Source organism: Balaenoptera acutorostrata, chromosome 8 (genome assembly GCF_949987535.1).
Source record: "Balaenoptera acutorostrata chromosome 8, mBalAcu1.1, whole genome shotgun sequence".
Lineage (NCBI taxonomy): Eukaryota > Metazoa > Chordata > Mammalia > Artiodactyla > Balaenopteridae > Balaenoptera > Balaenoptera acutorostrata.
In genome coordinates, this window is record NC_080071.1 from 36,554,552 (window position 1) to 36,574,431 (window position 19,880).

The 19,880-nt window shown below is 36.4% G+C and overlaps 1 protein-coding gene across 1 annotated transcript in view; it reads right to left on the minus strand.

Annotated features, from left to right (window-relative positions):
* Positions 1-15,086, minus strand: part of LNPK (lunapark, ER junction formation factor) — an 84,678-nt gene extending 69,592 nt beyond the window's left edge. Inside the window, exons 1-4 of the mRNA XM_007190426.2 lie at positions 14,948-15,086; positions 9,440-9,529; positions 7,760-7,801; positions 6,780-6,967 (exon numbers count right to left, since the gene is read on the minus strand). Of these exons, the coding sequence (XP_007190488.1) occupies positions 6,780-6,967; positions 7,760-7,801; positions 9,440-9,466 (257 nt within the window). The 5' untranslated portion in view covers positions 9,467-9,529; positions 14,948-15,086. The remainder of the gene's footprint in view (positions 1-6,779; positions 6,968-7,759; positions 7,802-9,439; positions 9,530-14,947) is intronic.
* Between the last annotated feature and the right edge of the window lie 4,794 nt (positions 15,087-19,880).

Here is a 19,880-nt window from a genome sequence, read left to right on the forward strand (position 1 = left end):
AATTAGTATAGAAAATCAATAAGTTCATATATACTATCAGTTCTAAGACATACTAAATACCTTAACTTACATTCATGAAATCATTCCTGTTGTTCTTTCCTGAATGAAACTGATGCTATTTGAAATGTAAGTACGGCATGAATTTCTGTTAAATATTATCCAGTGACTTGCACTATAAAATTATAAAGGTGTTCTAACAGGAATAACTGGAGCCTCAATAAAACAGAATCATACTTTAGATTCAGTAAACATTTTTTTTTAAAGATTTATTTATTGATTGATTGCTGTGTTGGGTCTTTGTTTCTGTGCTAGGGCTTTCTCTAGTTGCGGCAAGCGGGGGCCACTCTTCATCGCTGTGCGCGGGCCTCTCACTATCGTGGCCTCTCTTGTTGTGGAGCACAGGCTCCAGACGCGCAGGCTCAGTAGTTGTGGTGCTTAGCTGCTCCATGGCACATGGGATCTTCCCAGACCAGGGCTCGAACCCATATCCCCTGCATCGGCAGTCGGATTCTTAACCACTGCGCCACCAGGGAAGCCCGAGATTCAGTAAACATTTTAAATCCTTAATACTAAGTGCTTTTACTGTACTAAAGTTAAAAATGCTAAAAGTTAAAATGTAGCAGAATACCTAAAACTCAATCAATATAATAAAACCTTCCTCACTTTTACTAAAGGATTAACATTCCATAAACCTCTAATGATTTTTCACCAACCTTCATATAAAAAGGAATTTTTACTTATCCCGTCCTTTCTGCCAAATTTAAGTGCTTTCTTTCCAACAACTACACAAGTCCAATCCAATTTATTGAAATGTCTTTAAGATGAGACTTAACAATACATAAAGCTAAAAATGAAAAGATACAGATCTCAATATTTATAACTATGTTGACAATTTTGTCAGTTTATTTAACCATCAAAGGCTTTAGGGAGAATTACCTTCACATTTAGACAAGTAACAATGATTTATTTTGGTATAAGGAACAAGCTTTATTTATTTATTTATTTTTTATTATTTGTTGGGGAGAGCTATAACTCAACACCATTTTCCCCCAATGATTTGAAATGCTATCTTTATCATATATAAAAACCATATATGATAAAAATTCCTTTTGGGATTTATTTCTGGATTCTTGTATCTCTTCCTTTGGTCTGTGTCTCTATTTAGACACTATCAAACTTTTAATTAATGAAGTTTTACAATGCATTTGATGCCTGGTAGACCTCTGCTTCTCATTCTGCTCCTTTTTTAGACTTTTCAAGACTATTCTTATGTGCTTATTTTTCCATTAAAAATTATGGAATAAGTGTGCCAAGATTTTTAAAGTATTGTTATTATTTTTATTGTGATCACACATTTTTAGATTAATTTAGGGAGAACTAATCTCAGAATAGGATTTGTTTTCCCATCCAAGAATAGGATTTGTCTCTTAATTATGTCTCAGTACATAATTTTTTAAGTACAGAATTATATCAAGTGAATATCTATATTTTAATATCAATATTATAAAAGGGATGCTTGCAAAATGATTTTCTTACCTACAAAAACTAAGAGTAAATATTCCCCTTGAGTAAATACCAAGAGATGTTCAGATACCTTCTCCTTTAAGAGCCAACTACAGTTGATGGGAGATACTTTGTATTATTATTAGAGTGCCATGAGACAAACTTTTAACTTTCCTGAAAAGGCTACAAATTATGTCTGTTAGCTGCCTAGCTGGATTGAGGAAATATATACCACAAACTGGTTGGGAGGAGGGGAAGTGGGAAGGCGGCATTCCGTGACAGTCCAGTGGTTAAGACTCCACCTTCCAATGCAGGGGGCCCGGGTTCAATCCCTGGTCGGGAACTAAGATCCCACATGCTGCACAGTGCAGCAAAAAAAACCCAAAAATTGTATAAAATCAAAGCTCTAACCTCAAATGGCTTTCAATTCAAGTAGGAAAGCAAGAAAACAAAAAACAGGAGACAAAACCACATTCCTCAGTTCCTTGCTTAAAATTTTTCCCCTCAGATCTCATTTTAAGAGGAAAACACACATACACACGGAAAGAAAATATGGCCAAATCCTCTGGGAAGGTTAACATTTTATGCTAATTGGTCTCTGAAATGACCTTATAGAGAATGGAACTTCTAGAAAGTTATTATTTGTAAGAATAAGGTATCCAGGAATAAAAGTTTGTAAGATTGCTTGCAGAGTCAGTTAAGGGTAGAGACAAAGTTTATGGTTGTTCATTCTTAGAAAATGAGCCAACTCCCAAGATAATGCCTATCTGCCAGCATAATGCAGAAATACAAAAATTTAACTGTAAACCAAACCTTCCCTCACTATGGAGCACAATCTTAATAATTCCTATGAAATCACTTCACCATAATTTCAGTTTCAGTAACAGTTGAAAAGATCAGAGAGATATAAATATATTACTGAATATGAAAAGCAGAAAACCAATAGACTGGAATCTCACCAAGTTCCTCCCTATTACATCCTAAAAAGAAGACAAGATAAAATCTCAAAGCTTCTTAGGTATTGATACTCTACCATAAAAGATAATTAGGGGACAGTTATGATTAGGAAATATATGCTCAGTCCTGAATCCATGACCTCTCTGCCAGTAAAAGCATTTGGGAAACTTGGAATGCAGAGAAAACAGTCATTTTTTGCCATTACCAGGTAGATTTCTAAGCTTTATAATTAATGTAGACAGTGATGAGTAAAGCAATACCTTTTATTGCTCCTTCTGCCTCCATTTCTTTAAGCAAACCCTGGTCTAGACCTCAAACTTTGTTTCCAAAGAAAAAAAGTCCAGGGGTAAGCTTGGGCGAGAGCTCACATTACACTCAAAAGGCAATGTCCTGTGGTAAGTCTTCTTTCTGTTCACCACAACATCCACTCTCATGTTGTTGTATTCTATTTCATGCTTTTTTGATTGTCATCAATCAGAAGGACAATTCTATTCTTTGTTGGATAACTGGTCTCTGCTTCCAAAAGTGAACAACAGCTCACTGAAATAGAAGCTGCAGCAGTTGAGAACCAGGTCACAGATGTGAATGAGACAAAGTGAGAAATGGCTCTGAAGCTTAACAAGCCAAGAAATACTAGATGCAGGTGATGCAGAACAGGCAGAAGGACACAGTAAGGATAACAAAGCTTCATACTCAAAAGAGTAGAAAGATCAAACTGAAGAAATAACAAACATTTTTAAAGAAACTAAGTTTTTTTACTTTTAAAAACAATTAGTATATGATTTATGCGCAAAAAAACAAAAAGAAATCTTCTGAGTCACAATAGCCAATCACAATCTGTGCATAGGCATTAGAATTAGCACAGAGAGTTCCCTGTCAGGTATTCTTTTACAACTAGATAAAAATCTTCTATAATCAGAAAATCAATTTTTATATGGAAATGGATGTCAAATGGAGTTTTTTAAAGTATTTAAAGACATTTAAATCAACTAAACATCTCACACTTATTCCCTTTCTAAATTTTTCTCCCTTCTTTTCATAAAAAAAAAAAAATAGAAAGTTAACAAGGGAAAGGGGCTCAGCATTATGAAATCTGAGACTACACCTGGGATAAGAAGCATTCCAAAAGACTTCAAAAGAGAAGAAACATTTTTTAAATGGCAGAGACAATTATTTTGTAATATGCATGTACTCGATTTTTGGCTCTTTACCTACATACAAAGTTAAAATTGTATCAGCACCAGGAGTTCCTAAAGACTAAACCAAAAATGTTTACTATAGTAGTCCCAAAGAAAAAGGTCCTACCCCACCCACCAATGTCAAACCAAAAAACCTAAGTATCACCCTGATTCCTCCTTTTCCCTTACCTTCCATTTCCTCCCATCAAGTTGTCTCAGTTTTACTTCCAAAATATTTCCAAATCATCTGTTCATCTCTACTGCCACTGGGCAGTCCAATCCGTCTTCATTTTTTATTAAACTTCTATAACAGCCTCCTAGCTGATCTCCCAGTTTCTATTCTTGCCCTCCTCTTACTCCATCTCCATAAAACATCACACACGATCTTTGTAGATCTCATCATGCCATTCTTCTACTAAAACCTTTACACACTTTCCATTTCACCCAAAATAAAATTCAGACTCCTCTCTGTGACCCTCCATGACCTAGATTGTGCAAGCTCACCTTGCATCACTCTTCCTCTCCATCACACACTCCAGATATGGCTATGTTTTTGACCCTCGCATAAGTCACGCTCTCTCCTACTTCACAGACTTTGCATTTTCTGTTCTTTCTTCTTGGAATTTTTTTTTTTAATTTGAAGAACACATTGATGTAAAAAATTCTAACAATACCAAAAAAAAGCATGTGGAAAGAAACGACTACTTAAAATTCCAACACCTGAGAAAATTACCATTATTATTCTGAGGATAATCCTTTCCTATATCTCTCTATGGATATATGTGCTATTACATACTGTATATATAAATACTCTTCCGTATATTCCAACTCTTTCCGTACTGGTTCTTTCTCATACTTTAGTTCTCAATTCAAATACCTCCTCAAAAGAGGCCTTCCAGGACCATCCTAAAGTATCCTATTCTTCTCTATCACATCACCTGTTTATTTTCTTCATTGCACTTATCTCTCTCTAAATTAACTATGTTTGTTTACTTGTCTTGTTTTTTGTCTGTCCAATCCCAACTGAATGTAAGCTCCCTACTTTCTCAATCACAACGGGCTAGCCCAAAACCTAACACATTGCAGGTGCCAAATATTTACTGAATGAACAGATGACGGCTTTGACTAATATTTATAAGCTGCCAAATCCTAAATTTATATCTCCCATTCAAATTTCTCTCCTGAGCTTCATAGTCATACTTAACCATCCCACTTGCAGCTCTATCTGGATAGAACATAGGTATTTTGGTCTCAGTGGGTCAACTACCTGCTCCTCCTCATGTTGTTCCCTATTTAGATGAATGATGCTACCATCAACCAAATTTCCCAAGCCATGAACCTGAATTTTATCCTTGATGCAATTCTTCCTCTTCACCCCACATCTAACCAATCACCAAGAGCCTCTCCATATTACCTCAATTCTACCTCCTAAATCTCTTCAACCCATCCACTTCATTCAGCCCATCTGTTTCTCTTCAACGCTGCTACCACCACTCAAGTGCAAATCACCATCAATCGTTTCTCCCCTAGACAACTACAATAACCTTCTAACTTGCTGCTCCGCATCCATTCTTACTCCCCTCTAATTTACTCTCCATGCTGTAGCCTCACTGGTATCTTCAAGATAATGATATGATCATGTCATACTCCTTAAAAATCTTCAGTGGCTTCCCACCATTCTTAGATTAAAACCTAAAATCCTTATCATGGACTATAAGGCCCAAAAGAAATATCCTTCGTCTAACTATCCAGACTTTTCTCCATAATCCAGTCTTTGGCCTTCTTTCAATTCTTTAAACCTACCATGCTCTATCCTCCTTCAGGGTCTTCAGATATGCTCTTCCTTCTGCCTAAAACACTACCTACCATGTCACACCACCCTTGCTACACATACTTATCCTTCAGGTCTCAAACTCAAACATCACTTCCTCAGGAAGGCTGTGGTAGGCAGAATTCTAAAGATATCCCCCCCTCTCTCCCCAAGATTTCCATTCTCTGGTTATATTATCAAACAGTAATCTAGGTACTACCATGAAGGGACTTTGCAGATATAGTTAAGTATTACTCAGTTGATTTTAAGATAGAGAGATTAACCTAGATTATCCTGGTGCGTCTAATACCATCAGCTTAAAAACAGAGGTTTCTCTCAGCCAAGGGCAAAATAGGAAATCAGAGAGATACAGCAGAAGTCAGCCAACACCCTGTTTGAGCCTGGAAGCAGATTCTCCCCCCTCAGAGACTCCAGGCCAGCTGATAACTATGATTTAAGCCTGCAAGATCCTAAGCAAAAAACCCAGTCAAAAAAAAAAAAAAAAAAAAACCCAGTCAAACTACCCGGACTTCTGACCTACACACCTGTGATATAATAAATGGGTGTTAAGTCACTAAATTTGTGGCAACAGTAGTAAAGAATACAAAGGCCCTTCCCTGACCTGCATGTCCACTCCAGACTGTGTTAGGGACCCATTATAATATTCATTATACATTTTACTTAATTTAATGTATGCAGTCTAAGATCTGCAGTCAAAGGTTCTGTATTTTTGTGTACCATACACCATTATAATCCAACATGCACACAATTGGTACCTTTAAATGTTTGTTGATTGAATGAACAAATTTTTCATTCAACTTTCTCTCAAAATTCTCAATCATTCTCAATCATTCTCATCTCAATTCACACCTCCTGTAAAGTGCTGTATTACAAAATATTTCTGTAATAAGGGTCAATTGCTTTATAGCAGTTACTAAAAAGAGGGGAAGGGTAGGATGAATGGAATACATTCAACATGGGGCAGTTGTTCTTTTTGTTTTACAAGTCCTTCCTCACTTGCCACTACCCACAATCTGAAATGCCTACTCCATGCCCAGTACTCCTAGGGAGCATGAACATGTATTAGAGAATCACAAAAGATTCCATACAGAGCCATTATTACTAATGTCACTGGGTCATATTCTTCAAGTATGTTGGATTGTAAATAAAGGTTTAAAACAATTGTTCTATTTTTTAAAGAAACAGTTTTCAAACTGCAAAAAAATGCAAATTTATTCAATCTGCAACATTATTATTTCATAATAAAAAGAAACTGACTATATTAAAACTATCTAGTCAGGAAAAGTCAACAAAAAGAACATTTTACTTACATTAACGGGAAAGCAAAAAATGGGAGTGTCATGGCAAGTCTTGCTGTAAATTCATCGGGAAGGTACCATAAGTATACAATTAAACATGTAAACAGATAGAGAATTGAAGAGTAGAGAATTAATCTTCCAACCCATAATTTTTGTAATCTCTGATTTTTTTCCCTAAATTCTTCCAATGCTTGAATTTCCTGTAAAGAGAAAGTTATTATGTATTATTAAATCTCAAATTCATAAAGAAATTAAAATGGTAAAAAAATTTTTAATATGATAGAGAGGTTATAAAGAACTCTTAAAAATTCAATGAAACATAATACCTTAATATTTTAAACAGAACATAATATGAAAAAGAAAATTAAAAATGAAGTTAAAATATATGAAAAATGTCTATTATGATTTGACAAATCTTTTTTTAAATTCAAAATTAAGATATTTAAAAATAATATTTGATAACTTATCAAATTAGCAAAGATCAGAGGTATAAAATTGGCATCAATAAATAGTCTTTGTTAAATCAAACAAGTAATAATTCTCCCTGTATAAGGCCTAAAAAAAAAAACTCTTGACTCTAAAAAGAATTCATAAAAATTGAAACAGTGACCCACACTAGATTCTTTCAATCCATTCATCACTCTCAATATTCTCAAAGAATAACCATTTTTTATGATAGAAAGTATAAAAAGCTGTGAAGTTTGCAAACTGATACAAATAGTTGCAGACTATTTTATAATCTACTTTGTCCTATCCGTAACATTGATTTACACCATGCTGTAGATCAAATTTCATTCTAACATTCACTATTACCTGACACAGACTTCTTAGGTCACTGATAGACTTTGAATTTTAACATTAAAGTTCTCAGGCTTACTCTATATCACCTCTAAATTCCCATACCAGATCTAGTCTCCAAAGTAATATGTACTAAAATAATATTTATATAACACCTAAAATGAATTAAAACACCCCAGAGCCAAAGAACATACCTTATCTATATTTTCCAGAACCTCTACAGTTGAAGGTTTTGTCTGTTATAGAAACAGAAATAAGAGACAGCATTAAAACTTGTTATTGCTAACTTAGAAACACTTTGACTTATATAATCATAAAAGAACATTTTAATCCAAAATTAAGTTTTTTCAATGTTATCAAGCAATATGTATTCCTGTTTTTTTACAAATGAGATTTAGACTTAAATAAAAATTATAACTATAAATAAAATTACATAAGACTAAAGAAATAAGAAATAAGATGTACCTACTTAACTTATTTTTAGTCCTAGAAGTACTTTCAACTCTGATAGCTCAATTTTTACCATCCTTAACCAACCCCAATAAAACATACTTTTATTGAGAGAAAATTTGTTTAAATTTTCCTCTAAGAAAAATTTTCTTAGATATGATTATTCAAAAGAATTCTATTAAGTTACTATAAATTATTAATTCTATAATAATTCTATTAAATTATTATAATTATAAATTCTATTTAAAAATTCAAGACTAAAGATGGTCTGATTTACTATTGCTAAAAGTTCACTTAGGACTCTGGAGGTCAAAAATCAATAGGTTACCTTCATTCTGAATTCCTAAAGTACTTTTCTGAAGATCAGATTTTTAAAGGGCGCCTAAGAATACTTCATTATTGCAGAGCTTGTTTGTCAAAGATATTTTTTTATATCACCTAGAATAAAAACCAGCCAAAATGGCTCATACAACATTTGAAAAAAGTAATTACCAATTATATACTCAACCATCTAAGAGGGTAATGATTATCAATTCATTGTAGCGCCCACAGGAGTTGTTAACATTAGGTTGAACCACATGAAATTGCTGTTTATGTAGTCAAAACTGGCAGTTTCATATGGTTCAACCTAACAAGAAAGACAAAGGAAGAATAGATAAATTTGATTCTCAGGCAGAACTGTAATAAGGTTTTAAAGGGGGGTGGAGGGTGTCAATGTAATGCCAATCCAAAACAGAGCACCTCCAGTAATAGTCCAAAAACTAAATTGTGTACCAAGTATTGCTAGACTCCATTGTTATGGTAAAAAGGAGTCAAAAAATAAGCAAAGTAGTTGTCCTAGACTACATTACCTCCTCTTATATTAGAGAAGAGCATTGACCAGAATATTTTATATTTTATAGCTCTAAATTTGAGATACTTCCTCTAAAGACTTAGCCAAAAAAATCAAACTATATTTTAAATTTTGTTTAACCTATTAATTCCTAAAAGTATACCTAGTGTGACTTTAGTAAATATTTGTGACAAGCTTTAAGCAAAAAGATATAGCCTATAAAAGCATAAATATTGTATAGAATACTTAATTTCAACTATCTTTCAAGTAAGATTGAAATTTAGGCAGTATAAAAACAAGAAAAGATAACCATTTGTACACGAATGTATAAACAGAGAAATAAAAATAATTCATAGGTCAACGTGAAATAATTCTGTTAAACAGAGACATCAGACACCTATATAGCAAGTAGAACCATTAAAGTCCAAATAAAAAACTAATTCATAAGAGAAGAAAGAAAAAATATTAAATAGAGTTAGGGATAATATTAAACTACTACTCAAGTCTACACCGCAAAGGAGACCTTTACAAATAGCTTTATGTGACACTTCTTTATTAGACTAAGAACTGGCTGTAAAGAAAAGTAACTTACCCTCCATCGAGAAAATAATCCACCCATTTTTTTATTTGTAGAAACTGGGCACAATGATAAATATCATCAGTTGTCCAAAGGAATTCACAGCTAGAAATAAAGCAATTATTTTTAAAATTTAAGTTAAACATACAGCATATTCACTATAAAATTTAGATGTTGCAATACTACCCAAAAATACTATAAAATATTAATTTATTTGGACTCCACTTATGTGGAATTTTAATTCAGACAGTCTTGCAGACAGTCCACCTTTTAAAAATTCCTTTCTTCCAAGCCAAAACATATTTAAAAGTGAAAATAAAGCTGGAAAGACTTAAGTAGCAAGGCATTTTAAAAGTGTATATTCATACCATTTTGCAATTTTCTGTTCCTTAAAGTAGGTCCCTTATATTGTTCTAAGAAAAATTCTGCTGTACTACTTTCATTCTACATTCTTAGATACAGTCATTTCTATCATTCAGCTGTCTCCCAACTAAACTAGTTATTTGGAATTAGGGGTGCTCTACAATGTTTAGAATAACATCACCTTACAATAATAGAAAGCCAACAGGATTTTGAGTAAGAAAATAAGGGTTATAAAGCTACCTGTGACAGTGAGCATATCATTTAATGTTTCTGAGCCATAATTTTCTTTTCTGTATATTAAAGTTAATAATACTACCACTTTTCACAGGATAGCCTTTATTATTACCATTTTACAGACAAAAAAATTAAGTGGAAAGAAGTTTAGTGATTCACCCAATAGCTCAGAAGAAACATTACCCAAAGCCACTCTATCTGCAGACTTCTGGTCTGTTCACTACCGTTCAACACCCAAATAAACATTTCTTTCTGAAATTGTGTCTAAGTCCCTCAAGTTAAACTGTCATGTCAGCTAGTTGTATCTCATATCCCCTTCTTTTAGTTGTTTTTCTATGACTCTCAAATGTATTAAATATTACCATACATATAAAAACGTATCAGCAATATTATATCCTAAATCGATTTACCAGTCAATAGTTATATAATTTTTAATTCTTTTAAACAGAAATAGTGAAAGTATATTTTCAAACTTACATATTTTTACCAGGTTACAGTTATATACTACCAATGTATAAAACTGCTTCATTTCCACCTAAAAAAAGTTAGGCCATAATTCTTACATTTTTTTAAACCCATAAATGTAATCACAAAATAATGCCAGTACAAAGTAAGTACATTCACTCTGCAATACTATTTTTAGGTTGGAATTAGCATCAGGCATGCCTGTCTTGAACTTTCTTGGTTACAGAAGTAACAAAAAGCCTAATAATGAAACACACAAAGTGATTTTTACGAACAGAAATACCTATAATCTGTCCTGAAAACTTCTGAAGTTTATAAATGTAATCAATGTTATAAGTCACATTTAAGTTGCAATCTAAATATTATTAATCCTTCAATAGTAAATCAGTATTCAAATTTCTAAAGTGTGGTTGTAGGAAATCCAGGAACTTTAATGAATAAAAGTATAAATTTCTGAGTTAAGACATTAACTAGATCTTAAAACCTTAAGATGCTAAAAATCACCAAGAAAGGTGGCTGGGAAGGGAAGATTCAGAGGAACCACTTAACTTGTGTATTTTCAAAGTATACATTATGCCATGTATACGTTGAATGTATGTGCTATACATCACTATGTATGGTGTATAGCACAGTGTTTTGTACACAACTGACCTACACATTTTGGTTTGAAACAGTTTATAGCTATCACAAATCAGAATTTTTAATATTTGAAAGTAATGACAACAATAATATCATTTAAACACTTGGTAAGGACTTAATCTTCTAGCAGGCCCTAAAACAAATGTTTTTCATGAATTTTATCATTTAGATACTACCATCACTCCATTTTACAAATGACAAAACTGAGTCTACAGAAGTGAAGTAATTTGCTAAGTTCCCAAAGAACTAGCAGAGCCAGACTCAGTATTTTAGTTTTGATTTTTTAAAAAGCAACAAGTTAGGGGTAGTGGCTTAAGAGATACAAACTGCTATGTATAAAACAAGTAAGTTACATGGATATATTGTACAGCACAGGGAATATAGCCAAGATTTATAACTATAAGTGGAGTATAATCTTTAAAAATTGTAAATCACTATATTATACACCTGAAACTTATATGATATTGTAAATCAATTATAGCTCAATAAAAAAGGCCAAAAAAAAAAGCAAGAAGTTACTTCTAATAACTCAAAATCAGAAATTAAGTCTTTCTGTAGATTAGCTTGGAGTATTTATATATAAAATATATAAAAGCACCTCAGACATTCTCAAATAGCTGGAAAACAGAGCTACTGAAGTGGAAAGTTATAAACATAAGACACAGGGTTAGTACAGTGTATGATGTAGCCCAATTCCTTCATCTGATTAAGTCTGAATGCTTAAATCTGCATGGAAGAGAAGCTAAATGACGTGCCAAAATCATGCAGCTCCAGCTAGGGGCAGAACTGGTGCTAGAAGTCTGCAAGTACTGCCTCTACTTGTTTACTGCACATCACTTTTAAAATACGTGTAATATGAAATGTATGCATACTATTACAATTAATACCAACTTTGACATCAACTATTTGCTTGGAGAATTGTTTTGGTGTTAATGAAACAAACTACATAAGATCCCTTTAAGATCCCTGAAGCAGAGAACTGTGCTTCTAAATTTGTCCTCTAGAACAACACACTATGGTAGTAGTCATTAAATGCCATATTCATCCTTTCAGGTTCATAATCAAAGAGCCAATCAACCCTCATTGTCCCAACATTTTTTCTATCAAATTCTGGTATTTGTTAGGGAAGCCTGATTTACTATAATACACATGTATAAGTAGTACTTTCCAACAGATACGAAAGCATAACAAAATTAAATAAATCAACTATTTCTCTACAACTTTAATTTCATACCTCTTCTATTTCCAAACACTTTTTCCCTCCTTGCCACCTGAACATCTTAACTCCAATTCCTGTGGCCCATTACTATGAAACCTTGGGCAAATAAATAACTTAACCTCTCAGTTACTCATTATCTTCATCTGCAAAAGAACGATAGTTAAGAATCCTCTCAAATGCTGAAAAGCTTAAACAGCATAATGTATTCTAAAGTACTTACAACAGTGCCTGACACATACTAATTTCTCGATACAAATTGTTTTTACTGCCGTGGTTGCTGCCCTTTTCTAGTCCATCTCTGCTTCCTTTCAACACATGGAAAATACATGGGAATCAAATAACTAGCATTTCTTTCTGAAGCATAAATCAATTTGCTTGCCCTTGAGTGGACAGATGGTTCAATCTCAAGTGGCCTGTTCCAAGAAATCTTCCGTGAACGTGTATAAAGAGTCTCTTTCCCCTCTGATATCACAATGGGACCTGACATGACCTTAAGAGCTGGGTGCATCTAATGTGTTTTTCAATAAATAATAACACCCACCATATTATTTGAATGTTTTCTACTAACTGCTATTCACACTCAGGTTTAGGTGTCAGAATTTGAAATCTTGGGATGTGTTATTCTCAAATTTTCAGCTTACTTCAAGTCATATTGAAATAATGGAATAAAAAAGGTCTTGATTCAAAATATGACTCAACCACATACTAGTTACGTGATCTTGGATAAACTAAACTCTCTAAGCCTCAGTTCAGCATTTGTAAAGCGGTGAAAATATCTACATCTACGCTTCACAGAATTGTTGCATGAGTTAAATAAAATTATATATCACTTGATAATGAAATAATAAGTGTATAATAAATTATAGATATTATTACTACTATTACCAGAAAACACATGTAGTACGGCAATACTTCTCATATGGAACACATTTCTTTCTAACTTCGTATGAAGAAACTGTTTCATAATTTTAAAATTGGAAAATAAAGTTAGTTTGTATTTTAACTGAAATTGTATTGCTCTCATTTTCTCCAGTATAAAAAATAAAACAAAATACTCTGAAGACTCTTACATTAAAATAACCTTTAACAGCAAAGGAAGTTTACTTTTATGTTTATCAAGTTCTAAACTTAAGTAGAAACTATTGTCACCATCAACAGTACCTCTATAACACACTGGACTATTCAATTTGAGATTAAAAGTGTTTGTTCTAGAACTCTAAGTTTCGAATATCCTAACAAAAAAGACAATTCTGAAATATCCCAAACCGCCACATTTATTGCTCAAAAATAAAATTACTGAAAAGAAGTACATCTCTAAAAGCACTTTTATTATATAATGATTAAGTTCTGGTCTTCATGGTAAGTCAATGCTTATTCTGAACTAAATACTACCAAAAAATGACTATTTGATTGTAAAGATTTCTCCTATAAATCATACCTGTTGTAAGCCATATAATTTCTCCCATTTTTTATTCTTTCAAGTTAATAATATGTAAACACTAAGGTTTTTAACAGCAATGGGTTGATGCCAGTAGATGACGGAGAAACTTGAAATTCTAATTTTAAATGTTTAAAAAAATGTGTTGAAAATCAACTTAGTCCTCCTAAAATGAAACCACGGGGGCTACTGAAGACAAGAGATTAGCATTCCCTGCCAGTTTGAACATATGCCTAAAACCAAGTTTACTCACATCCACACAACCCGCTGTTGAATTTTGTGTGGTGACAATTTTGTCAATGGTGACACCCAGGCCACTGAGAAAGGAGAAGAAAGTCGACACTAGGCACCACAAACCAGAAGCCTACTGGGAAAAGCGGAATATGGAAAATTCAGTGAGTCACAAATTTTACTTAGTAGAGTGAGGGCACCATCAGCAAAACTGAGTGCACCAATCCCAACTCTTTCTCAATCCCCTTACACTGTATTCAAGAATTAAAACTATGATGTAGTTTAGATTTGCTCTTCTCCTTCTGCCATGCCTATGACACCCACGCAATCTCGCCCTTCCCTCCACCCCACCATTGCTCAAAAAAGGAATACAGTCGAAGAGAGGCTTCTCTAAGCAGCATACAATCCACGCCCACACGCCTGGGCCGAGCAGCGTGACACTGACAGTTTTCGGTCCCTCCCGATCTCACCAACTCGTGGCGCCTCCACACAACTCAGCAAAAGACAAGGGTAGAACCCACTCAAAGCGATGGCTTAGTGTAGGACCTTCTGACCCTTCGACCGAACAGGGAGGTGGGCCAAAGAGACGATGCTCAGCTCAACCCAGTCACTGCCCCCCTTCCCCGCCCCGAATCTCCGAGAAAGGCTGGGGAACCAACTCCCCTCGGGGAACAGAAAGGGGTCTCCAGCACTCCAGAGCCACCCCTGCCACTGTGCTGGGAAACCAAGGGGATCAGGCGGCGAGACAGGGTCAGCGCGCAGCCGGGCAGGAGCTCGACTAGCCGCCGCCGCAGAGCTCGTAGGCCACTCGGCATGGGGCGGAGGCGCCCAGGAGAGGCAAGCGGGGGAACCCGAAGCGTATTTCCCATGGAAAAGCTCAGCGCACCTCCCCTCTGCCGAACCCTTCCAACGGCCCTCATTTTGACCCCTCTACCTTCAAGTAGAAGCGGGCAAAGCCCGGCGCTGGCGTCCAGCTCTGCCACCTTCGGCCGCCACAGCTCAGCCCGCTCCCGGAGCAGGCAGCAGCCGCCACTGACAGAGCGATGGGTTCAGCCAACTTCCCATCAAACCCCGCGCTCCCGCCGTCGGCCAATCGGCGCCGCAGCCGGCGCGCGGCGCTCCCCCGTCACGTAACCGTGACCGGGGCGGGCAGTTGGGGGGCGAGCCCGGTGGTTGGCCCGAGGACTTATGTCCCTGTGGCTTCCGCGGCAAAATAGGGTGCTCGTCGTCGCGTCTCACAGGTGGACTGTCATTTATTATGACTCTTACCAGTACAGTTACTTCTTACTTCTCCTCTGCCTCCTTCTTTTCTTTTAGAGCCCGTTCTGCCAAGTGTTACCGGCGAAAGAAAACACCGAAATTGGTCCTGATGGTCCTAGACGGCCGCGGGAGAGAAGAGTGCGCTTGGGTGGAGGTGGGTGCACCTGGAAAGGAGTCCGCCCTGAAGAGTGCCCGACCAGCTGTCATCCAGCCGTTAGAAGAGCAAGTTAATGCTACACCAGTTAGAAGAGACGGGTTCCCAAACAAGCCAGTGGAGGAATTCAGCCTAGAATCCAGGAGTGCTTGCTTGAGGCTTTAATGACTCTTGGACGCCAAAAAGGGTCATTTGATATCTGGGCGCTTACCATTGTGTGGTAAACATCGAATGCCCAAGGATGTTGATTTCAAACTTGCGGATAACAACATAAGCTGAGTTTTCTATCTCTTACCTTAAGAACACTCCCTTCACAGGTCCTGGTACTAGGCCCACGAATGAACCACCTAGGTTTTATTTGCCTCAGATTTGAAACATTGGCTAAAGAGTGTTAAATCTCCTAGTCAACTGGGAATGACAAGTCTAAATAACAAATGGTACTTGAACCACACAAGGTAATGTTGGAAAAGGGTAGAGAAACCTCAGCAAAAGCTTTTGTCACATTTTACCCCTGTGTGCAAACATTTTTCATGGGATTTTTCTATTTTATTTAGTTACATACACATTTTAAAATAATGAAAAGTGTCCATAGTTTTTAAAGAGTATAACCGTTTTAATATGCTACATTTAAACTTTGACAACCAAACAGGTAAAGTAAGAAAAGAAAGTGAGCATAGTATCTAGTTGGTAAGAATAATTTATTATACTGGAAGCTACCAGATAATTCACTGTAGAGTTGCTTAACTGCTAAAATCTTTAGTTATAGCTTTGTAAACTTGAAAACAAGGGAAGGGAGCCAAAGTTTCTTCTCGTACTCTGGGTCAGACACTTTACAAATCTAAAAGAAAATGAAAAGAAACATTTCACCTATTCTGGTATGGAAATTTAATCATTTTGTTTTTTCAGCCTTTGCTATTTCAAAGTTGTTTTTTTAAAAAAAAAAAAAGACCTGTGCAAGACTTAGAGGCCAAACTAATGGTTACCAGGGGGCAAGGGTCAGGGGGAGGAGGGATAGTTAGGGAGTTTGGGATTGACATTTACACACTGCTATATTTAAAATGGATAACCAAAAAGGACCTACTGTATAGCACAGGGAACTCTGCTCAATATTATATAACAACCTAAATGGGAAAAGAATTTGAAAAAGAATAGATACATGTACATGTTAAAAAAAAAAAAAAAGGCCTGTGCAGTTTTGCAAATGAATCTCCTTACCTCAGGACAATCTCTTTTCCTAAGAGAACAAGGAAGAAATGTTTTCTACTTGCTAATCATTTGTTCTCTAGTTTTTTGGGTTTTTTTAATATTATTTATTTGGTTGCACCAGGTCTTAGTTGCGGCTTGCTGGCTCCTTAGTTGCAGCACGCAGGCTCCTTAGTTGCGGCATGCATGAGAGATCTAGTTCCCTGACCAGGGATCGAACCCAGGCCCCCTGCATTGGGAGTGCAGGGTCTTATCCACTGCGCCACCAGGGAAGCCCCTGTTCTCTAGTTTTAATTGAGCCATCAAGATCTACTGTAAAGGGGACAAAAACAAGAGAGGGAAACAGAAAAGAGCTAACTGGGTGCAAGAGATTCCAAAAACCTAATCCTGAGACAGAACTCCCTAGGTAATTGATCTACAAGAGGAGAGATTTGGCCTGGCAAGGGGAGAGAGAAGAGTATTAAATAATTAACTTTTTTAATCCTCCCAGCAATGTTTTAAGGTATCAGTATTCAAATGAAGAAACTGAAAAGTAGAAAAATTATACATATATCATTGAAGGTAATGCTAGCACTGCCTCTATCAAGTGGTAAGAGTTTGTAGGCACAGTGAGGGAAGACATTAGAAGCAGAGAAATCAGCATATGCACTATATGGCTGTACTACAAGCTACAACGGTCATTCCAAATATTTATTGAGGACAAGACCCTGTGTTAAGTGCTGGGGATACAGAGATAAGTAAAACAGCTGTCCTAAAGCAACTGATGCTAGTGAGAGAAACCTTCAAGAAAACAACAACAAAAAAATACAATATAAGGTAAATAAGTGTTGTGGTAGAGGCAAATTTCAACAGATTGGAAAATGATTAGGCAACAAGAGCCAGAGGTGATGTGGGAAAGCCAATGAACGTGGTTCTTCAGTTGAGTCCAAATATTCATCCTAAAAATTGTTCTGGAATAGGTTCTAAGGAAGTGAAGTCAAACAAGAGAGAAGATGAGCAAGGAAACAAACTATTCTAGGCAAAGGAATTCGAAAATGTCTAATTCAACAAATAAGTGAGCCACATTTATTTAGATAAATAAATGAAAGTTGCAAGAGATAGGTGCTCTGAGAGCTTACATTAGGGTCATTCACTGATCTGGTCAGAAAAGTTAGGTAAGGCATGTTTGAGGAGGTCTCCTGGAAGAGGGATCTGAAGGATGAGAGACTGAAGAAAGGAGAAAAGGAAACAGAGAGCATCATGTATTTTGTCAGGAGTGAACAGTGCAAACCTGAGGGACTGAAAGGAGGCCATTGTGGCTAGAGCATAGTTTGCAGGGAGACCAAACTAAGCAGAACTTGGTTGGCCATACTGAGAACCTTCATCTTTTTCTTCAGAGCAAAGTGGGGAAGGGATATGACCTGATCAGATCTGTGTTTTGAAAAGATCATTCCAGATGCAGTGTGGGAACAGGAACAGGATCAGCCTTGGACCAGGTAGGATCTATAGGTCATGGTTAGTGTTGGTAGTAAGTAGTTCAAGTGGACTGGGATGGGCACAAGGAGACGGAGACAAGTGCGGAAAATGGACCGATTTAGGAAGTGAAATAGGAGGTCTTGGGAATGGATTTTGATAAGGCAGAGTGGAATGAATGGGGATTGAGGGAGAGGAAGGAGTCAGAAATGATGGGATTTCTGGCAGGCCCAGTGGGTGGATAGCAATGCTCACTGAGGTGTGGGGAACACTGAAAGAGAGTCGGATTTGGGGGAAGATGGTGATTTCAATTCGAACATGTTGAGTCTCAGATGTTTTCGGGACTTCAAGGAGAGATGTCATGTAAACAGATCTATGGGTCTGCAGCACTGAGGAGAAGTCTGGGCTGGAGAAAAAGTATTTTATGGTTTGTAATATGTTCTTTTCCACAAGGTACTTATTATTTCAAAATGCAAATATTATAAATATTGTGGAAAAATGAAATAAAAAGTAGAAGTCTCTAGAGCTGTTTCCCAAACTTCCTTTCAAATTACCTGGGGACTTCATTTTGAAGAAAACAAGTTCTCAGGCTTCTACCCTACAGATTCTGATTATACATGTCTAGTATGAAGCCTCAAAATTCGGATTTTTAACAAGTGCCACCGGTGATCCTTCCTCTCAGTGTTTTTCTCTGGGCAATGGTACTCTAGTGCCAGAGGCCACCTGCATGAGAGTTATCCTAAGTGCTTATTAAAATATAGACTCTTGGGCCCTGCAGACTAAAATCTCTAGGGATGGGAGGACTGGAGAAAGGAAGATGGTACAGTACCAGGTTGTCCAAGATTTCACCATCTATGGCAGAGGTGTCCTAGGCCCTCCACCAGGCAGTTCAGAGGAGAGCTGGTGTCCTTTGTTGTATGATGCAAATGTAGGCAGCAGGCAGCCCTGGCAGGCTGGTATGATAACAGCTTTCCTGGCTCCTAGCCCAGGTCTCCCGCCCTGTCCATTGAAATGGTGCTCAGCCTATTCTGATGCTCTCTTTTTCTGTCACTCCTGTCAAACCTCATCCTTCCCTCCCTGGGGAAGGTGTTACGGGTATTATGCTCCCAGTTCAGAGGTTTCTTTTAGCTAATCTGGCCAGGGTTGGGAGAGAAATAGGTTCAAATGCTATGTTTCACTCTCAGCAAGGTTTTTTTTATTCTCAAGAACCTACTTTGTAAGCGTTTTGTTTTTAAAGACTGAATTGTTAGTGTCACTGTAACATCTCTATTTCTCTATGAGGTACTGTAGATGTAGAGGAAGAATCAGAAAGTATGGGGGGAAAAGAGAAGATTAGAATTTTTTTTTTTTTTGGCTGTGCCGTGCGGCATGCGGGATATTAGTTCCCTTACCAGGGATTGAACCCACCCTCCACACTCTCTGCAGTGGAAGTGTGGAGCCTCAACCACTGGACCACCAGGGAAGCCTCTAGAATTATTTTTTGTGATGGGAAATACAGCAAACACACAGAATAGTTCATTAAACAGATGTGTACTGCTTAAAGACTATAACCCAAACACTCATGTAACCCCCACTGGGTCAGAAAGTAGAACATTATCAACATCCCAAAAGGCCCCAAAGTGCCCCTTCCCTTATAACCCCCAAGTACCTAGGGTTAATAACCACTGTCATGATTATTAACATATTCACTTTCTTGCTTTTCTTTATAGTTTTATTGACTAATCACTCAAACAATATAGCTTATGCCTGTCTTTCAACTCTATGTAAATGGAATCATAGAGTAAGTTTTTTTTCACGT